The sequence below is a fragment of the Bos indicus genome, chromosome 22, assembly GCF_029378745.1.
Source record: "Bos indicus isolate NIAB-ARS_2022 breed Sahiwal x Tharparkar chromosome 22, NIAB-ARS_B.indTharparkar_mat_pri_1.0, whole genome shotgun sequence".
Classification (NCBI taxonomy): domain Eukaryota; kingdom Metazoa; phylum Chordata; class Mammalia; order Artiodactyla; family Bovidae; genus Bos; species Bos indicus.
This window is the reverse complement of record NC_091781.1, coordinates 10,891,919-10,909,274: the sequence shown is the minus strand read 5'-3', so window position 1 is coordinate 10,909,274 and position 17,356 is coordinate 10,891,919. Positions and strand designations below refer to the sequence as shown.

Genomic DNA, 17,356 nt, shown 5'->3' with positions numbered 1-17,356 from the left:
CGCAAGGCTGACTTCTGAGACAGCACAACTGCTCTGTGCGGTCTGGTTACAGATGACATAGCCTTGACCCACTTCCTGAAATTGCCCGGGCCCCTCCCTCACTCCTTCCAAGGCAGGCCCAGTGGTCTGGGAAGCGCATGGTACAGCGCATACATGTCGCTCCACAATCACCATCTGCTGGGTCTCTGTGGTACATAAGAAGCTAACTCACAAAGGACTAAAAAGAGGCAGGGAGGACACCTGTCCGGAAATTCCTGCTCAGGGCATTGACTGAAGACTCTTACATCTGTGTCTGCATATTTTCCACTGTACAGAGCTTAGCACTTCATAAGCAAGGTCTTGTTATAGCCTCACACCATCTCTGTGGAGTAAACATCTGGGCCCTGTATTAGACTTACACCCAAGGACAGAGCTTGTCCAGAAAGCAATTCCTTGTTTGTTTTTAAATAAATGATGCCAAAATGGTTATGCTCTGTATGTGTGTGTGTATGCATGTGTGTGTGTGTGTATGTTCATAAAGTCTCATTCACCAAATTCTTTCCAGGATCAGAAAAGTCTGATTCATTACATCAGACAAAAAAATAATCTCTCCTTTGAAGTTTGATCCATTAATTCCACTCAACCCTTGAAATGGACTATAAGGAAGATATGACATTAAGAACCTAATCACACATTATAAATTACCTATACCTCAATTTTTAAAAAAGTCTTCAAGTTGAAAAAAAAAGAAGAACCTAATCAGTCACTTGACGAGCATTTGGGGAGCCTAGTTCATACTACGCCAAATATCCCTGACCCAAAAGAGCCAGTAATCTAACAGGGAAGGCTAAAAACTAGTATGAAAGTGTCATGGGCTGAACTGTGTTCCCTCAAATTCATATGTTGAGTCCGCAACCTCTTGTACCTCAGAATGGGACCAGATTTGGAGAGAGGGTAATTAAGTTAAATGGGGTCTTTAGGGTGGGCCCGAATCCAGTAGGACTGCTATTTTTATATGAAGAGGAGATTAGGACACAGACGAGTACAGAGAGAAATCAGCAACAGGACCCCCAAGAAGGCAGCCATCTAAGGCCACGGAGAGAGAGAGGCCTCGGGAGAAACCAGCCCTGCTGACCTCTCGACCTCATACTTCCAGCCTCCAGAAGCGTGACAAGTAAACTCTGTTGTTTAAGCCACCTCGTCTGTGGTCTTTCTTATGATGGCCCGAGCAGACTAAGACACCGAGTAACACCGGTGGGGAAAAGGCCCACATCCGAGCACGCGGACGGGAAGAGAGAAGGGCAGTTGGGGGTATCAGGTGGCAGTGGGCAGCCGTTCTGCAGAGGGAGCCTCACCAAAGCTGGACCTAGAGGGGGAGGTAAGGTCTGCACCAGTGAAGGTGGGGGAGGGCAACAAGAGGAAAAGCAAAAAGCCTGGAAGGCCCGGGGCTGCCTGACTGGCCAAGTCACAGCATCCAGAACAGATGCCCCAGCAGACCAAGGGTTACTTGAAGGCAGGGCCGAGTTCCGCCTTCTCCATCTCTCCAGGGCTCTCCATCTCTTCAGTGTCTGGCACACAGTGGGTGCTCCATAAATGCAGTGGCATACATAACTTCTCATCCAAACTGAGAGGGAAAGTGTAACCAATAATGACCACGTGAGACAACAGGTGCACACCCGGGCAGAGGTCAGCACAGCAGTGATGCGTGCAGAACTGAACTGAAAATAGAGACACGTGGCATGAAGGGCAAAGCTGAGGACTGAGATGGTGCCTGCTATAACCTGCCTGGGGAAAAAACGCATGTGACCACCAATTTGCTCCTAGGAAGAACTCAGATGATGTCTCATTCTCTGTTTGCCCCCAAGAAATGGTGCCCCCCCCAAAAAAAAATCATAATTATTCTGCTTAATGGACTTCCCTTGTGGCTCAGCTGGTAAAGAATCCACCTGCAGCAGGAGACCCTGGTTCAATTCCTGGGTCCAGAAGATCCTCTGGAGAAGGGATAGGCTACCCACTCCAGTATTCATGGGCTTCCCTGGTGGCTCAGATGGTAAAGAATCCTCAGGAGACCTGGGTTCGATTCCTGAGTTCAGAACATCCCCTAGAGGAGGGCATGGCAACCCACTCCAGTATTCATGCCTGGAGAATCCCTATGGACAGAGGAGCCTGGTTGGCTACAGTCCATGGGGTTGCTAAGAGTCGGACACAACTGAGCGACTAAGCACAGCACAGCACATTCTGCTTAATAAAAGCATGTACTTCAAGAAGCTCCTAGTCTTTGTGAAAGAGAAAGATTTCTGACATGGTCATGCCCAAAACACTCCAGTGAAGTTAAACAGAAATGCTGAAAGACTTGGGCTCAGTAAACTGACTGCTGACAACACTGTCCTGCAAATAACAGGCAGTGAGGGAACATGGAAGAAATCACAGCCTGCACCAGCCCTCCCATGAGAGATGTGCTCTCTGTTACTAAAGCATCAGCATGAGCCCCAGAATCGCACAAGATCAAAAGGAAGCCAGAGCATAACCACCAGAACCTATGTTTTCTAGCTCCTTGGTTCTGAGAGTGTGGTCCATGGACCGGCAGCATCGGTATCACTGGGGAGCTGGTTAGAAATTCACCCCAGACCTGCCACGTCAGGACTGAAAGAGGTCCACAGTGGCGCTAGTGGTACCCATCTGCCAACGCAGGAGACATAAAAGACGTGGGTTCAGTCCCTGGGTTGGGAAGATCTCCTGGAGGAGGGCACGGCAACCCACTTGACAGAGGAGCCTGGCGGGGTACAGTCCATGGAGCTGCAAAGAGTTGGACATGACTGAAGTGACTTAGCACACACGCATGTGAGTGACTGGTGTGCAAACTGCACTTGAAGGAGCCTTTGTAAACCAATTCAGCAGCTCTGACACGCTCTGTTCCAGGTGGAGGAGGAGGTCAGCTAAGAGAGTTGTTCTCTTCCCACATTTATTTCTTGTTTGCTCCATACTTTTTATTTTCTCTTCACCATCTGTTTCTAATCATTTTTTAAAAATCCCCCAAACACCTATGTAAAGAGTCTTGATCCATTTCAAACGCAGAGGCAGCCAGGAAGAGTAATTGATTTCCGGGTTAAGGAGAAGGGAAAGGGGGCCCGGTGCTCACCAGATCCCTACTAGGAAGTCTGTTTTCTTCCCACTGTCATCTGAGGAAGTACAGAGACCCAGCTGAGGCACTCACCTGAGACCCCCCATGGCTGAGCACAGATCAGATCAGCCCAGCCTGGCACCCTCCATCCAAGCGGAAGAGTATACTTCATGTGCTTCAGAAAAGGAAGTTGAAAAGGAATCTCTCCATCCAGTACTAGCAAGAGCATCAGGATCCAGGTGGCTCTTACATCCTAGAAGGCAATTCTCTGATATGCCTCAAACCTTAAAATGACTTCCCTCCCGACCCACCAATTGTATAGACCTCCATCCTCGACACTGCCACTTTTTACATAGTTTTATGCCACAGAGAAGAAAACAGAAAATATCAGATGCAAGACTGTGACGCTCCTGAAATGATCAGCTCAGGGTGAGCCACCCAATTTTCATTTCTAATTGTGCTTCCCTCCTCCCACGATTATGGCCTATGGAACTCTGGAGAGAAAGACCAGGTTCCATAGCCCTCTTAAAACTCAGGTTTTAATCAATGTAAGTGCAAAGTGAAACAGTCATTTTGACTTCAACCCAGTTATTTATGTTTCTACTTGGCTCATGATTTTTGATCTATAAATGACTGTGTCCTGGGAAGACTCTATATTCTACTGTAACAGAAATCTGCACTGTCCGATATAGTAGCTCCTAGCCACAAGTGGTTGATTTACATTTAAACTTTACAATTAAAAGTAGAAATTTCTCAGTGGCACTCACTCCAGTTCAAGTTCTCAACAGTCATATGTGGTAGTGGCCGCCACATTGGGCAGCGTAGATATGGCACATGTCCAACTTCACAGAAAGTGCTACAAGAGAGCGAAGCTCTACACAGTGGAAACTGACATTTCCCAACCTCCCTTAAGATATGAACACTAAACGAGTTGTTAGTAGAAATCACTGTGCTCTGTGCTCAGTCACTCAGTCACGTTCAACTTTTTGTGATGTCATGAACTGTAGTGCCTGCCCCCGCTACCCCCCGGCTCCTCTGTCCATAGGACTTTCCAGGAAAGAATACTGGAGAGAGTTACCATTTCCTCCTCCAGGGGATCTGCCCAACTTAGGGATCGAACCTGCATCTCCTGAATCTCCTGCATTGGCAGGTGGATTCTTTACCACTGCACCACCTGGGAAGCCTAGAAGTCATTGGGAGCCCTTGAAAAGGGCCTCAGAATCAGATGGCAAGAGCAGGTTGCCCTTCCCCCTTCTTTCTGCATGGAAAGAAGACACAGCGGCTGGAACTCAGCAGCCATCTTAGGACCAAGAGGAAAGGTGTACTGTACTGAGCACTCACACTTCCCTTCCCTTTCCTCTCTCTCTCTCTCTCTCTCTCTCTATCTAGCTCATCTCATCAAATTTCGTGGCTGTAAACAACTATTTTCTGATGACTCTCAAATTTATACTTATAACCCAGACCACTACTTCAACTGTAGGCTCTTATACACATATCTCCACTTCACCATCTAATAGGTCCCTCAAACTCAGTGTGTCTAGAACTGAACTCCGGATCCTCCCCTTAAAGCCTGGTCCACCTGTAACCTTTATGCTGAGCTTTAATCAATGTATTCAGTCATATAACCACAAGCACAATCCCATTAGAATATTTTTATCACTTCCAAACTTCCCTCCTGACTCTGCAGCCAAGCATGGATGCCACCTCCCACCCCAGAAACTCTGATCTGCTTTCTGCCTTTTGCGCTGGTCTTTTCCCCAGAATCACAGTAGTAGCCTTTTGAGTCTGGTTTCCTTCCCTTAGCATAATACTTTAGGGATCTGTGCATATCATTCATATCATAAAAATACATATATCATATCATATCAAGCACTTCATTCTTCGTTATTGCTGAGTAGTATTCCACTGTACAGCCTTTCAAACGGCAACCGCTGCTTCCCTATTCTGCTGTTGGGCATTTTATAAGGAAAAAGCAAGCTGTGCAGCAGTGTGCCACAGTATGCTTCCGTTTGTGTAAAACACAGCTTTGTGTATTCACTGACAAGTTCTTGGAAGACATGTACGAGAAATTGGAACTTTGGGAGAGAAATGGGGGTGCCGAGAGACATCCTTTCTTTCTATAACTTTACGTACAGCTTTAAAAATGAGTAACTATGTGCATATATTACTGATTAAAAAAAAAGTTTTAAGATGACCTTCTCCATCTAAGGTCTGTATCCTTTTCCCCAAAACGTACAACTTTTGGGGGTCTATTTCTTTGACTTATCAGGATGATTAATAAGAGATTTTATCAAGAGATTTAAGTATTTTTTTCCAGATAAAGAAGAAAATCTTCTGGTTTTTCTTTCTCCTCTTCCTCACACAGAGGCTTTCTTTACTCCAACTTAATCCTTCCTTGTGCAAGCCAAGTCGCTTTAGGTCACTCTGCAATCCTATAGACTGTGCTCTGCAAGGCTCCTCTGTCCCTGGGAACTCTCCAGGCATGAATACTGGGGTGGGTTGCCATGCCCTTTTCCAGGATGTCTTCCTTAACTGTTTCTTAAACAAGAAAATAAAAGCCTCCAACGGCACTGAAGATTGACATCCGATGGATCCAAACACTCTGCAAACTCACAGTCTATCCTGTGACTGAAGCTGGCCCGAAGGCGTTTTTTTGGATGTGAACATGGAAAACAACTACGACACCTGGGCAGACCCCAAGGAGTGACCTCCGAGACTGCCTGCTGGCTGCTGTGCTGCCCCGCCTCTGCCAGGCCAGGACCTGCGGCAGTTTAAGGTCCTGACTCCCTTGTCCTCCAGCAACACAAGAGAACAGCCTCCTGAACATCTGCAGCTACTCAGAGAAGCCAATGTGCTTTTATATTCCCTTGTCCAGTGTGGAGTGTTTTTTTTTTGTTTTTTACATTAATCCTGTTGTTGGCTCCCTTGACAGTGTCTGACACGTGATTTTGCTCACCAAAGGTCTTCTGGAGGCCTTTAGAGGGGGTCTTGGATCCCCACAGTTGGGAGTGAGACAGCTGACCCCTTGTTCAGCCTTGCCTGGGCTTCTGCACTGCCCTTGTATAGACTCAAAACTATCACCCTGTTTTCCCCGCTCCTGAAAAGGCTCTGGTCTGATGGTCAGACATGACTACCTGACCTCATAAGGGCTGGCTCTCTCAAGGGTTCGTGCAGGACTTGAAGATAAAGCAGCACAGTTACCATCCAGGTAAATATAGAGACCAGAAAACCATGGAGTGATGCAGGAATATAGCCATGCTTCCAAAACTGTCCACTTCATCATCTCACGCCATCATCTCCCAGCCTGAGGTGCAAGAGAGGTGAGAAGCCCCACCCTGCAGAGAAGTTCCTTGTGACCACAGACTCCAGCCGACCCAATTGGCCACTTCAGCACGGCTGGGTCTGACAAGCATCTATTTCATGCTGCTCATTCCCAAAGCAGGAGTCAGACAACATGGAACAAGCTCTGAGTAGACAGGAAGCCGATGGCAATCTCCCTGGAGCCCAGGACACCGTTTGGCTGAGGATGTTTAAGACATCATGACTTACTGAGCCTTCAAACGCAGACAACTCTTCAGCAGGGAAGAGCAGGGAGTCACTGCTAATCAAAGCAGGGCATAACCAGGGTTTAGGGCTTCCAAGGTGGGGCTCATGGCACGGTTTCCCATGGCATATTGGCCAGGCTCTAAAAAAGGACCCACATAGTTGGAAAGTTACTTTGCAGTCAATCTTCCTTTAGTCTTTCTGACTGCATCAAAGAGAAGTTCAGCCTGGTGCCAGCATGTCTTCAGTACCTCCCCAGCACTCTATAGCTTCCCCTTTGAACACACAGGAAGAACGGGTCACTTCTTCAGAGACTTCAGCAAATAATGGAGCCCACTTAGAATTCAACGACATTGTTACATCCTCAATGTATTTATGTTTACAGCTTCTCTCTCTTTTGGCAGGCAATAATCAGTGTTCTACTTACAGGAGTGTACAAATTATTTTATCTGAGTCAAAAAGCCGATGGGAAAAAAATAGGAAATACAATACCACAGGAGGTACATGTTCGAGACCAAAAAAATGCAAAAACCATGCAGGTGGTAGGTACATGGTGACACACGGAGATAAAACCAAGGCCTGTGGTAACTCGAGCGCCAGAAATGCTGGGTGAACACAATAACTAAGGCTGGTAGGTGTGAGGGGCATGTTCCAGAAGAAAGGGGGTCAGTTCACCTCGACAAGAGCCCAGGGCACATGTGAAGTGATGTGGAAATGTGCTGGACAAGTAAACTGAGGCCAAGTGATGGAGAGCCCTGAGGCTGAGAGGAGCTGTGTGGATCTTCACTGGTGGCCATGTGGACTCACAGAGATCTTTAGACCATTTCACTAGTAGAAGGGGGCCATCCCCCAAACTGGGCTAGTTTCAGGGAGGAGTGGAGACACACTGGGGCTTGTGGACTCTGAGGGAGAGATGCCAAGGAAGCGGCTAGAACTGCCTTGGCTCTGCTGACTGAGTGAGGCCCTGAGAATGGACCCACACCCCCAGGAGGATGCAGCTTATCACAGAATTAGGTACTTCCTTCCCCGGTGGCTCAGTGGTAAAGAACCTGCCTGCCAGTGCAGGAGACGGAAGAGACGTTGAGTTTAATCGCTGGGTCGGGAAGTTCCCCTGGAGGAGGGCATGGCAACCTACAGCAATACTGTTGCCTAGAGAATCCCACGGGTCGCAAAGAGTTGGACGTGCCTGAAGTGACTGAGCACGCGCACACGGAGGCCCCACAAGGGCTGTGAACGGAACAAAACACGGGACAGCATGGCGAGCCTGGGAGGCAGGTGTCCGCCAAAGCAGCTTTCTGTGATCCAGATACTTATCACCATATATGGACTGAAAACTTCAGGGCGAAAAGAACGAACAGGGGAAAAAAAGATTGGAATTGGCTTAAAGAAAAAAAAGAAAAGAAAAAAAAAAACCTAAAGATAGCCTAAACAAAACACACCCATCCCCTCGTGCCTGCCTCCCTGTCTGCGTGCCATATGGCGTGTGATAAGCGAGAATGCTTTTATCTCTCTTCCTTCACTTCTATAAAGCCCAGCATCAGCCCCACGGAGAAGGCTGCACGGTGCTCTCAGGCCCTGCTGCCCTGAGGAGCCGCTCCCAGCCCCCAGCCCCGCTCCAGGAGGTGGCCAAGCTGCCATTCCCTGCCCCCAGCACCACAGCCCGCCTGGGCCCCACAAGGGCCACTGCCTTCCCAGCTGTTTTCCCAAAACTGGAGAAACCACAGGCCAGGCCAGCCGAGCCACAGCACAAGCAGCCTGCCAGCCCAGTAGCTTTCACCTTCGCTGTTCCCTCTGCCAGTCCCCAGGGTCCTCTGCTATGGCCCAGACAATGCCTGGTAGGAAGAAACTTCCCACATGGCTATAAATTATCAAGCCACCTCGAGCATCTCCTGAGCCACAAAGGCATCATAAGCTTGTGCCTTCCTGATTGCTCACACCACCTCTGTCTCCTTGCATGACAAAATGACCAGGCAACAGCTATGTTCCAAATTTTCTAGATGCCAAGTTCACTGAAGCCCTGCTCTCTTGCTCTTCCCTAAAATGACCCAAATAATCCCATAGAGGTACATGCCTGCTCTGCACTTCTGAGCCCTGCCCTCATCCTCCAAACTCTTCTGACCACCATCGCAATCTCTCTTCTTGTTAGTCATGTTTTGATGGATGAATTAAGTACCACTCATGGGACGGAAGGATATCAGTCAGACTGACTCTTCCAACTCGATGCCCAGTTAAATCTGAATTTCAGATAACCTATCAAATAAGTTTTTTTTAATTTTATGGATAAGTATATCCCGTGCACTATTTGGGATATACTTTCATACTAACAATTAGATTTGTTGTTTATCTGAAAATTCAGTTCAACTGGAAATCTTATATATTTATTTGCCAGGTCTAGCAACCCTAGATATCATCAGGCACAAGGATAAACAGCCTTGGGCAACTCTGTTCTTCCCTATTTAATCCTCAGAAGCCACCACAGAAATGGTCCTGCCTCTGGCCTGCACCTCTGTATTGCTATTTTCTGAGCGCTCTCTGCAAAGGTCCTGCAGGCTTTGAGAGGCTCTGTCTTGCAGCCAAGACCCCAGTAGCTACACAGGAAGGGCTAACCTCTCAGTCAAAGCAAAAAGTCACAAGATTCCGGAAGGAAAGTATCTGTAGAAGAGACCAGCATAAAGAAGCCCAGGGGGACATCCCTGGCAGCCCAGAGGTAAAGAATCCACCTGCCAATGCAAAAGACCCATGTTCGGCCCCTGACCCGAGAAGATCCCACACGCCACAAGCTAAGCCCTGGGCCACAGCTGTGGAGACTGTGCTCTAGAGCCTGGGGCCACAACTTCTGAAGCCCTCGAGCCCCGTACACAGCCCATGCTCTACAACGAGAGGAGCCACCACGACGATAAGCTCATCCATAGCAACTAGACAGCGAGCCCCGCTCGTCGCAGCTAGAGACAAGACTGCAGCAGTGAAGACCCAGAGCAGTCACAAATAAACAAATGTTTAAAACATTCAAAAATAAGGAGCCCAAGACAAGACACCCCACCTCCAGGGGGTGTCAAGACACCAAGTGCGAGCCCTTGAAGGCCTGGCAGTGTCTGGCACGACAGCCTCATACCCAAGTGTGCACGAGCCGACAGCATCTTAGACCCAGAAGGCTGGGTGGCCCCTTGGCTTAACAAGAGCATGAACTGCTTTATAAAAGGCCCTCACCCTTCAGGCCAAGGGCAGCTGGTCTGGGCAGGCCCCAGCACGAGTCCTGGCAGGAGACAGAGCCCAGCCCCACTGAAAAGCATCTCAGGGGCAAGGACTCAGGCTCTGGGCCAAAGTGCCATGGATGTGTGCGGCATTCTCTATCTACAAGCCAGAAGCATGTAGAAGCAGCTGTTATTCTCCTGTTCTGGCACTAACAACATAATAATAGAGGGACACTTCATCTCCAATCCATAGACTATTTTTGCTATCATCCAGAAAGCCACTGGCTAATAATAACATGTTGAACTACATGTAACTGCCATTTTTGTAAGTCAAGAACATTAGAAATTGGCAATTACATATGATCCAACCAAATAATAATAATGCTGAGTGCCTGCTGTGTGGCAGACTCTGTGCAAGGCCCTTTAAGAATATTTCATCATATAATACTTAATCTTAATTCTGTGACTACCTTTCAAGGTAAGAGATGCAGAAACTGAGACACACATGTGTCAAACCAGGACACACACCAGGTCTGTGTGACTCCAAAACCACATTCATCTTATTGACCATGTGGTTGGGTCATGGGGGTCCTTCCACCTCCTATATGCTGTCTGTCTTTGCCTAGGGAGTCAGTGGCTGGACGTTCCTGCAGCACTGGGCACCAGACTCCCAACCTGATAGTACCTGTCTGCACACAGGCCTCTCTGTAAGTAATCAAAGCCTGGCTGCTGGAAACTAGAAGCAAAGTATACTTAACAAATAATTTCAAGAGGAGAAAAACACTTTGAAAGATTATGTAGAGTGAGGGGGAAAGGGGCCATAAAATGCAGCCCTAAAATAAATAGAAAGTAATCAAGAGAGAAAAATCAAACCAGCTATAAAACACCTTAACCATGACTACGAGGTAATAGGTAATGAACCGCTGATAAAGGCATCAGGTACAGTGTGATGCAGCACCACTGCTGACCCAAAGGCATGTGCTTTTGTGGCTCTCCTCTGAAAAGATTACTGAGCCTCACTGAGCGGGGAGGACAAGAAACCTCCCAAAAGAAGAAGGCAAGGCCAGAAAGCACCATTCCCAGAGGCGAAGACCAACACAGGAAGATCGATAAAGAGCTGCCCGACTCCGCTTTAAAAAAAGAAACAAATGTTCTCCTCCCTGTAAAATAAAATTTTGAAAGAGCGTACATAATGCAGAATAAAAGTTTCCACCAGTTCCAAATGAACATCTGCAGAGATCAAAGTCTGAGGGAAAGCAACTGACCTTCACGTGGGCCACATAGTGATGGCACGTCTCCTCCAAGTGCACCAGCCGCAGCTTCTCGGAGACCTGGCCCACGGACTCTCCCAGCAACACCAAGTAGACCCGGGGCAGCTGGCTCTTCTCTTTTTTGGCCACATCAGCCGTCAGAACATAATTCAGGCCTGCCAACGAATAAGGTCAAAATGTGAGTGAGGACACACACAGTCGCAAGGCCCCCTCCAGACACCCTTAGAGGGCCGCACACTCACTTCAGATGACACGCGGCCCTCCGCTGCACAGAGGACTGACGTCAGGCAGCCCTGATCAGTTCCATCTCACAGAGACGTATGCAGCCAGGGCCCCCCCCAGAATCCAGAGAGACCAGGCTAGCCAGTCTTCCTGGGGATTCTCTGGGTTCCACACATCACAGCTCCCCCTGATTTAAACCTCATGAGTTATCAACTGAGCCGCCAGTATACACATGAGTGGCTAGCTGTATCCAACACAGTTAGTGTCATAAAAGGCGGCCATCACAGCAAACCCACAGAATATTAAGAGAAGCTACTGAAACTCCTGGGCTTCCCTGGTGGCTCAGAGGTTACGGCGTCTGCCTGCAATGCGGGAGGCCTGGGTTCGATCCCTGGATTGGGAAGATCCCCTGGAGAGGGAAATGGCAACCCACTCCAGTATTCTTGCCTGGAGAATCCCATGGACGGAGGGGCCTGGTGGGCTACAGTCCACAGGGTCACAAAGAGTCGGATACGACTGAGCGACTTCACTTTCACTGAAACTACCAAGGTTATGTGGAATACTGACTCCTATAATGAAATGGGGCATATGCCAAAACAGGGAGCTATCGCTCCCCCGAAACAACTGACTCATCGCACAGATGTCGAGCAGGGCTGTATAACTGCTGCGTCTATTGGACTGTGGCCATCCATGGCCCACTAAGCTGGGCGCTGTGTAGGCATACGAGACACATCAAAGAACAACACGGGCAAACCCCCTGCCCTCATAGAGCTTTCACGCAGGGAAACACAGAGGAGGCTGAAGCCGACTCCATTCCCGGGCCGCCATGGGGTAGGACCACAGGGTTTAATGGTGCCTACTGGTTCAACAAAATCATGACCGCCGTGAGGTCTGTATTGAGGTGCACCCCTAAAAAAGAAAACCTCATCACCTGTGCCTCAAGGTGTCATGCCAGGGTGGCAGAACCTATTGTGACAAAATGTGGGACTTTAAAACATGGTCACAATACAGAACACACATTGGATAAACCCCAAAGTTTTCAGCTCCATTATTTCAGAGTTTGTCAGCAAGTATGTGACAATGTGTTTTATTAGGTAAGTATGGCTTTAGTATCAACAGAACCATTTCACTGCTCTTCTGTACCACATAACACTTTTTTACATAATACTATGTCTTAGCTGCTTTGTAGATTCATGACCAGATGAGACTGCTGAGCAGTGGGAAAATGGATGACCCAGCCCCTGCCCTGGCTCCACACACAAGCCTCCTAGTAGCTGGGCTCTTGTACCCCAAAAAAGTAGCCTCACGCCTGCCAACATTTAACTATATGAGCTGGGGCCGAGGGGATGGCTCTGCCTTTTAATAACATCAAAGGGATCAGCCACTAGGGAAGGTATGAAGGGGGAAAGTGACCTGGATAGGCATTCGGCAGCTGCCACAGGGCATATTTTTAATGCATTTAATGGTTTTCTTGGGCTTCTGCCATCTCAGGGACTTTGCCGGGCTACGCCAGCAGATTCCTGGTCAGCAAGGGCAGGTCTGCCCCAGCTTGTTTATTTCAGCAAATAGCTGATTTCCAATGTGAAGCTGGGTCACCAAGAGGTACCTGAGATCTGGATGGTGATATTATTGAAAAGAGAAGAAAGCATACAGGAAAGTACTTCAACAGAGAAAGCACAGGAGCCTATGCAAGACTTACACAGCGCTCTGACAGCAGTGGGGCAGGAAAGGAGGTAGGCTCGTAGAATGTGAAAGGTTTCAGGCAAGCCTAGGGACCAACTCGATCAAGACCTTCATTTTTTCAGATGAGGAACTGATGCCCCAAGAGGGAACAAGTAAAGCAATTATCCTCCAATTAAAAATAAATAATTTTTTTAAGAAAAGAGGGAACAAGACTTGCTCCTGGCCAGAGAGTGGAATCTGGAGCTCTCCTCAATCCCCAGTGTTGGGCTACTCCTATCACAGTGGTTCTTGGTACGTTTTTACATTATTGGATCAAAAACTCACATTCTTTGAATGCACAGACAGCAGAATCAAACAAGTATAGAGATCTGGAACTGAACGTTAGCCAATTGACTTTCTCTTGATCACAATTTCCCTGAGCAACAGCCAAACAGTAAGAAAGAATAAGTAGAAATGAAGTGAGTTTCCAAGCTCCATTTAGCAAGGTCGGGACAGGAGATGGGCATTGCTGAAGATGAGCCAGAAGACCTTGCTAAATGGAGCCCCTTCTGCAGTCCCCATCTGGCCATCCCGCCAGGTGAGGGAGCCATAGCTGCCCTTCCACGGTTGGGCGTGAAGGGTGACCATGGAGAGAACAGCATGTTTGAACCATCTTGTTAGCAATGAATGGCCAAGCCCAGAGAAAACCGGGTGGAGGCCAGCACAGGAAGACAGCGCAGATAGCATCAGTGCCCCACCCACATCCTCTTGGCTTTTACCATTCCTCTGCTGTCCAACCCAACTTCTAAACTGCTGGTACCTGCAACCCCTTTTCCCAAGGGCTTTGGTGGCCCCACCCATTGGAACAGCCAGGAGCACCAAGGACTAAAGCCCCTGGGACAGCCCTCAAGAAAGCGTGACCCCAGTTCCCCGGTCCCCTGGGTCGGGTAACTGTGAGGTGTGTCTACTCTGGCTCCCAGGCTTCCCCAGCAGGCTTCTGCTCTGGCAGTCCTGTTAACAGAGGTAACAGGTTCAGTAACACATGCTCTATTCTGCTGCCGTGATGGTTTCTGGTCAACTTGACTAAGCCACGGTATTTGGTCAAACACCTATCTGAATGTCACAGTGAAAGTACTTTTTAGATGAGGTTGGCGTTTGCATCAGTTAGTGCTTAGTTGCTCAGTCATGTCTGACTCTTTGTGACCCCATGCACTGTAGCCTGCCAGGCTCCTCTGTCCATGAGGATTCTCCTGGCAAGAATACTGCAGTAGGTTGCCATGCCCCGCTCCAGGGGATCTTCCCAACCCAGGGATCGAAGCTAGGTCTCCCTCATTGCAGGTGGATTCTTCATCTGAGCCACCTTCGAATAAAGCAGATTACCATCCAGGATGTGGGTGGACCTCACCTAATTAGTTGATGGCCTTAAGAGAAAAAGACCAGGGGTGCCCCCCAGAAGAATGAATGCTGCTTCCAGACTGCCTCTGAGCTACAATATCTTATACTTACATATACAGTATCCAATATCCTCATGATTCTGTTTCTCTGGTGAAACCCGACTACTGCAGCTGCCTTCCCTTCCTGTCTCATGGTGCTGCTTTCCTATTGGTATTTCCTGGGATCCCCTCCTGAATCAACAGTGTGCATTCAAATCTTTGCCACAGGCTTTACTTCTGCAAGAATTTGAATTAAAATGGGGCAAGTCCAGAAAACAGAATGAATTTGACCCTCCATATGTGCCAAGAACTGTGCAGATATTTTACAAACATCAAGCTTAGTCTCCCAAAACCCTGTCTAACTGCAGAATTACTGGCCCAATATATTTCTTTTGCAACTCAAGCGAGAGGAGAAACAGCTCTGAGTCACTAACCCTGACCTGAGGACGACAACCGCTGTTCTGCTCTGGGCAGAGTGTACTCATGCCAACAAGCTCACCTATCAGATATTTCTAAAGTGTGAAAGTGTACAATCAGACTAGATTCATCTGATTCACCAAGTGCAATCATTTGGGAAACATTTCATCTTTTGAACTGCCTACTCAGAGCTTCTCCCTGATTTAAAATGTACTTTGGTATTTTAAATTATACAATAAGAAGTTAGCACCTTATCAAATCTCTCTTTTACAACAAAACCAAGAGACACATCATGGGAAACCCAGCCTGAGGGAGGAGGCAGCTGCTGGAGTGGGAAGAAGGGCAGATCATCCTGACTCTGACCGGTGGTATTTAAACAGCCCCCACCCCAGGTGTGTCTAAAAGGAAGCCCCCTGCCCCCCCACCACCCCAGGCAGCAGAGGAGATGCTGGAGAAACAGCTGGGCAGCTTGCTTGGCTCAGCAGCCCGCCTTGTGGGAAGATTGGAGCATCGGGCTGGCAGAGTTGCCAATGGCCTCCCTAGCTCAGTCAGCCGGGCCCAGGGAGGCGCTGGTTCTGATTAGGGCCTGCTCCAACAGCGCACATCACAGCCTCAGCTCTCCTTCTGGCAGCCTGTGTCCCTGCCATGTCGAATGATGTCATCTTGATGGAAAAGCTGATCTGCCTGGAGTCATGCTTCCAGCCTCCTCCTTTCCCTACCCCCCAGCTAGTTCCCCAGGGCCCCCCACACCGGCCCGGGCCAGCAGCAAGCCAGCTGTCTCGCATCAACGTGGCTCTGGTCGCTCCCAGCGAGTTTTGATTCATTCCCATTCTCCATTAGAACATGATTTCAGCTACGAAATTCTACCAATAAATCCTCCTTCCAGACTTATTCTGAGCTTCCCTTCAAGTTTTCCAGGAGAGAGGGGAGAAAGAGACTGTTTCTACTTTCCTAACTTTTCTTACCCTCCCCCCAAGCAATGAGGTGGCAATTACAGTAGGTTCCCCTCTCCTCACAGAACATGGACTTGCCTCATTATCCCATCTCCATGCTGCCTGAGAGACCAGAAGGAGCTCAGAAAATGTTCTCCATGTGCAAAAGCTCTCCGGAGTAAAAATGCACCCCGAGGACCAGAGGAAGGGTCTGGGTACAAGCTGCCTGGTGTCAACCCCATTTCTGCCACTGGCTTGCATGACCTTGGTGCCATTTCTCAGGACCTGGCTGTACTGCCTGTCTGGGGGCAGGACAAGCCCCCTGCTCACTCTCAGCCTCACCAGACTGCATGAGAGCCACTGAAATATGCGGGTGCCAGGTCAGAGCACAGAACACAACCACTTAGGGCTCAGCCCTGCCTGGTTTCCACCTAGCTTTCCGGAGATAGTCCAGAATTGCCTGCTTGAGTCTCAGACTCTGAGGACTGACAAGTGTGTTTAGGCTTCAGCCTGGCCAGCAAGTTAGGTACAGGCTTGGTCTGCAAGTAAGGAGCAGAGGCCTCTTAGGCACAGCCATCACCTGCCTTGCCTATGGCAGCCAGGAGGCTCCCAGGAGCCTCACACTGCTCCCCAGTCCAAGAATGAAGATTAGTAAGACCCGAGATGGGCTGAACTCTTGTATTAAATGGCTTGATGAAACGTTATAAATGTGTTCTGGGGGCTGCCTAAATTGGGCATGTTGTCTGCAATGCAGGACTGCACTGGAGCAGCCACACATGCTCCATGAGGGCAAAGACCCTGCCTGGTCCATTCCGCCCAAGCACACGGTCTGGCACTTCTTAGAACTTAGTAACTATCTGTTGACTGAATGAGCCACACAGGAGTTTCAGTGACTCCCTGTGATGGGTTTAGGAAGCTGTTGCTCTGCTCGGCTGGGGCAAGGACTCTGCAGACCTCATTTCTGCCTTGCCTGTGGCTCTCTGGGAGACCCTGCCAAGATGGAGAGCTCGAGGGAGGCTGCAAGGCTGCAGGAGGGGAAGGGACTTCTCATCAGCTTAACCCAGAGACCGTTTTCCATGCAGCTGCTTCCAACAGCAGTTAATTCTCATTTCTTCCCCCACCCACCCCCCGGCGAGCCCTAGAGCCAGCCTCACTGCAACCCTGAGATATCCCAATGGCACCAACCAGTGTCCCCACCTCCGAGGTTTAGATGCCAGGTCGGCAAGGTCCCTTCTCCAAGCTTACAGGTTCTGATGACCCCAAGCAAGTGGTCCACCCTACATATAACATTTTCCCTTTGTTGTCCTTGACCAGAGGTTCTCACATCCTAGCCAGCTGCAGGTTTGTTAAAACCTAGGTTGCTGGGCCTTACTCTCAGAGTTTCTGAATCATGCAGAATTCACATTTCTGACAAGATTTCATGTGCTGTTGTTGTGGCTGGTCAGGAACCACCTTTAAGATCCCTCATACAGGCTTATAAGCAGCTTCCTGTGGTTACTACAAGGTCCTCCATGACCTGCTTAACTGATTCCCAGCGTTAAATTCTCTCTGTTAAAATAACTGGTGTGGTTTCCATCCTCCTGGA

At 48.8% G+C, this 17,356-nt stretch overlaps 1 protein-coding gene across 2 annotated transcripts in view; it reads right to left on the bottom strand.

Annotated features, from left to right (window-relative positions):
• ITGA9 (integrin subunit alpha 9) overlaps positions 1-17,356 on the bottom strand; it is a 364,186-nt gene that overhangs the window by 258,799 nt on the left and 88,031 nt on the right. For both annotated transcript variants that reach the window (XM_019984744.2, XM_070777085.1), the window contains one exon: positions 11,100-11,260. In XM_019984744.2, coding sequence (XP_019840303.2) covers positions 11,100-11,260 — 161 coding nt within the window. The remainder of the gene's footprint in view (positions 1-11,099; positions 11,261-17,356) is intronic.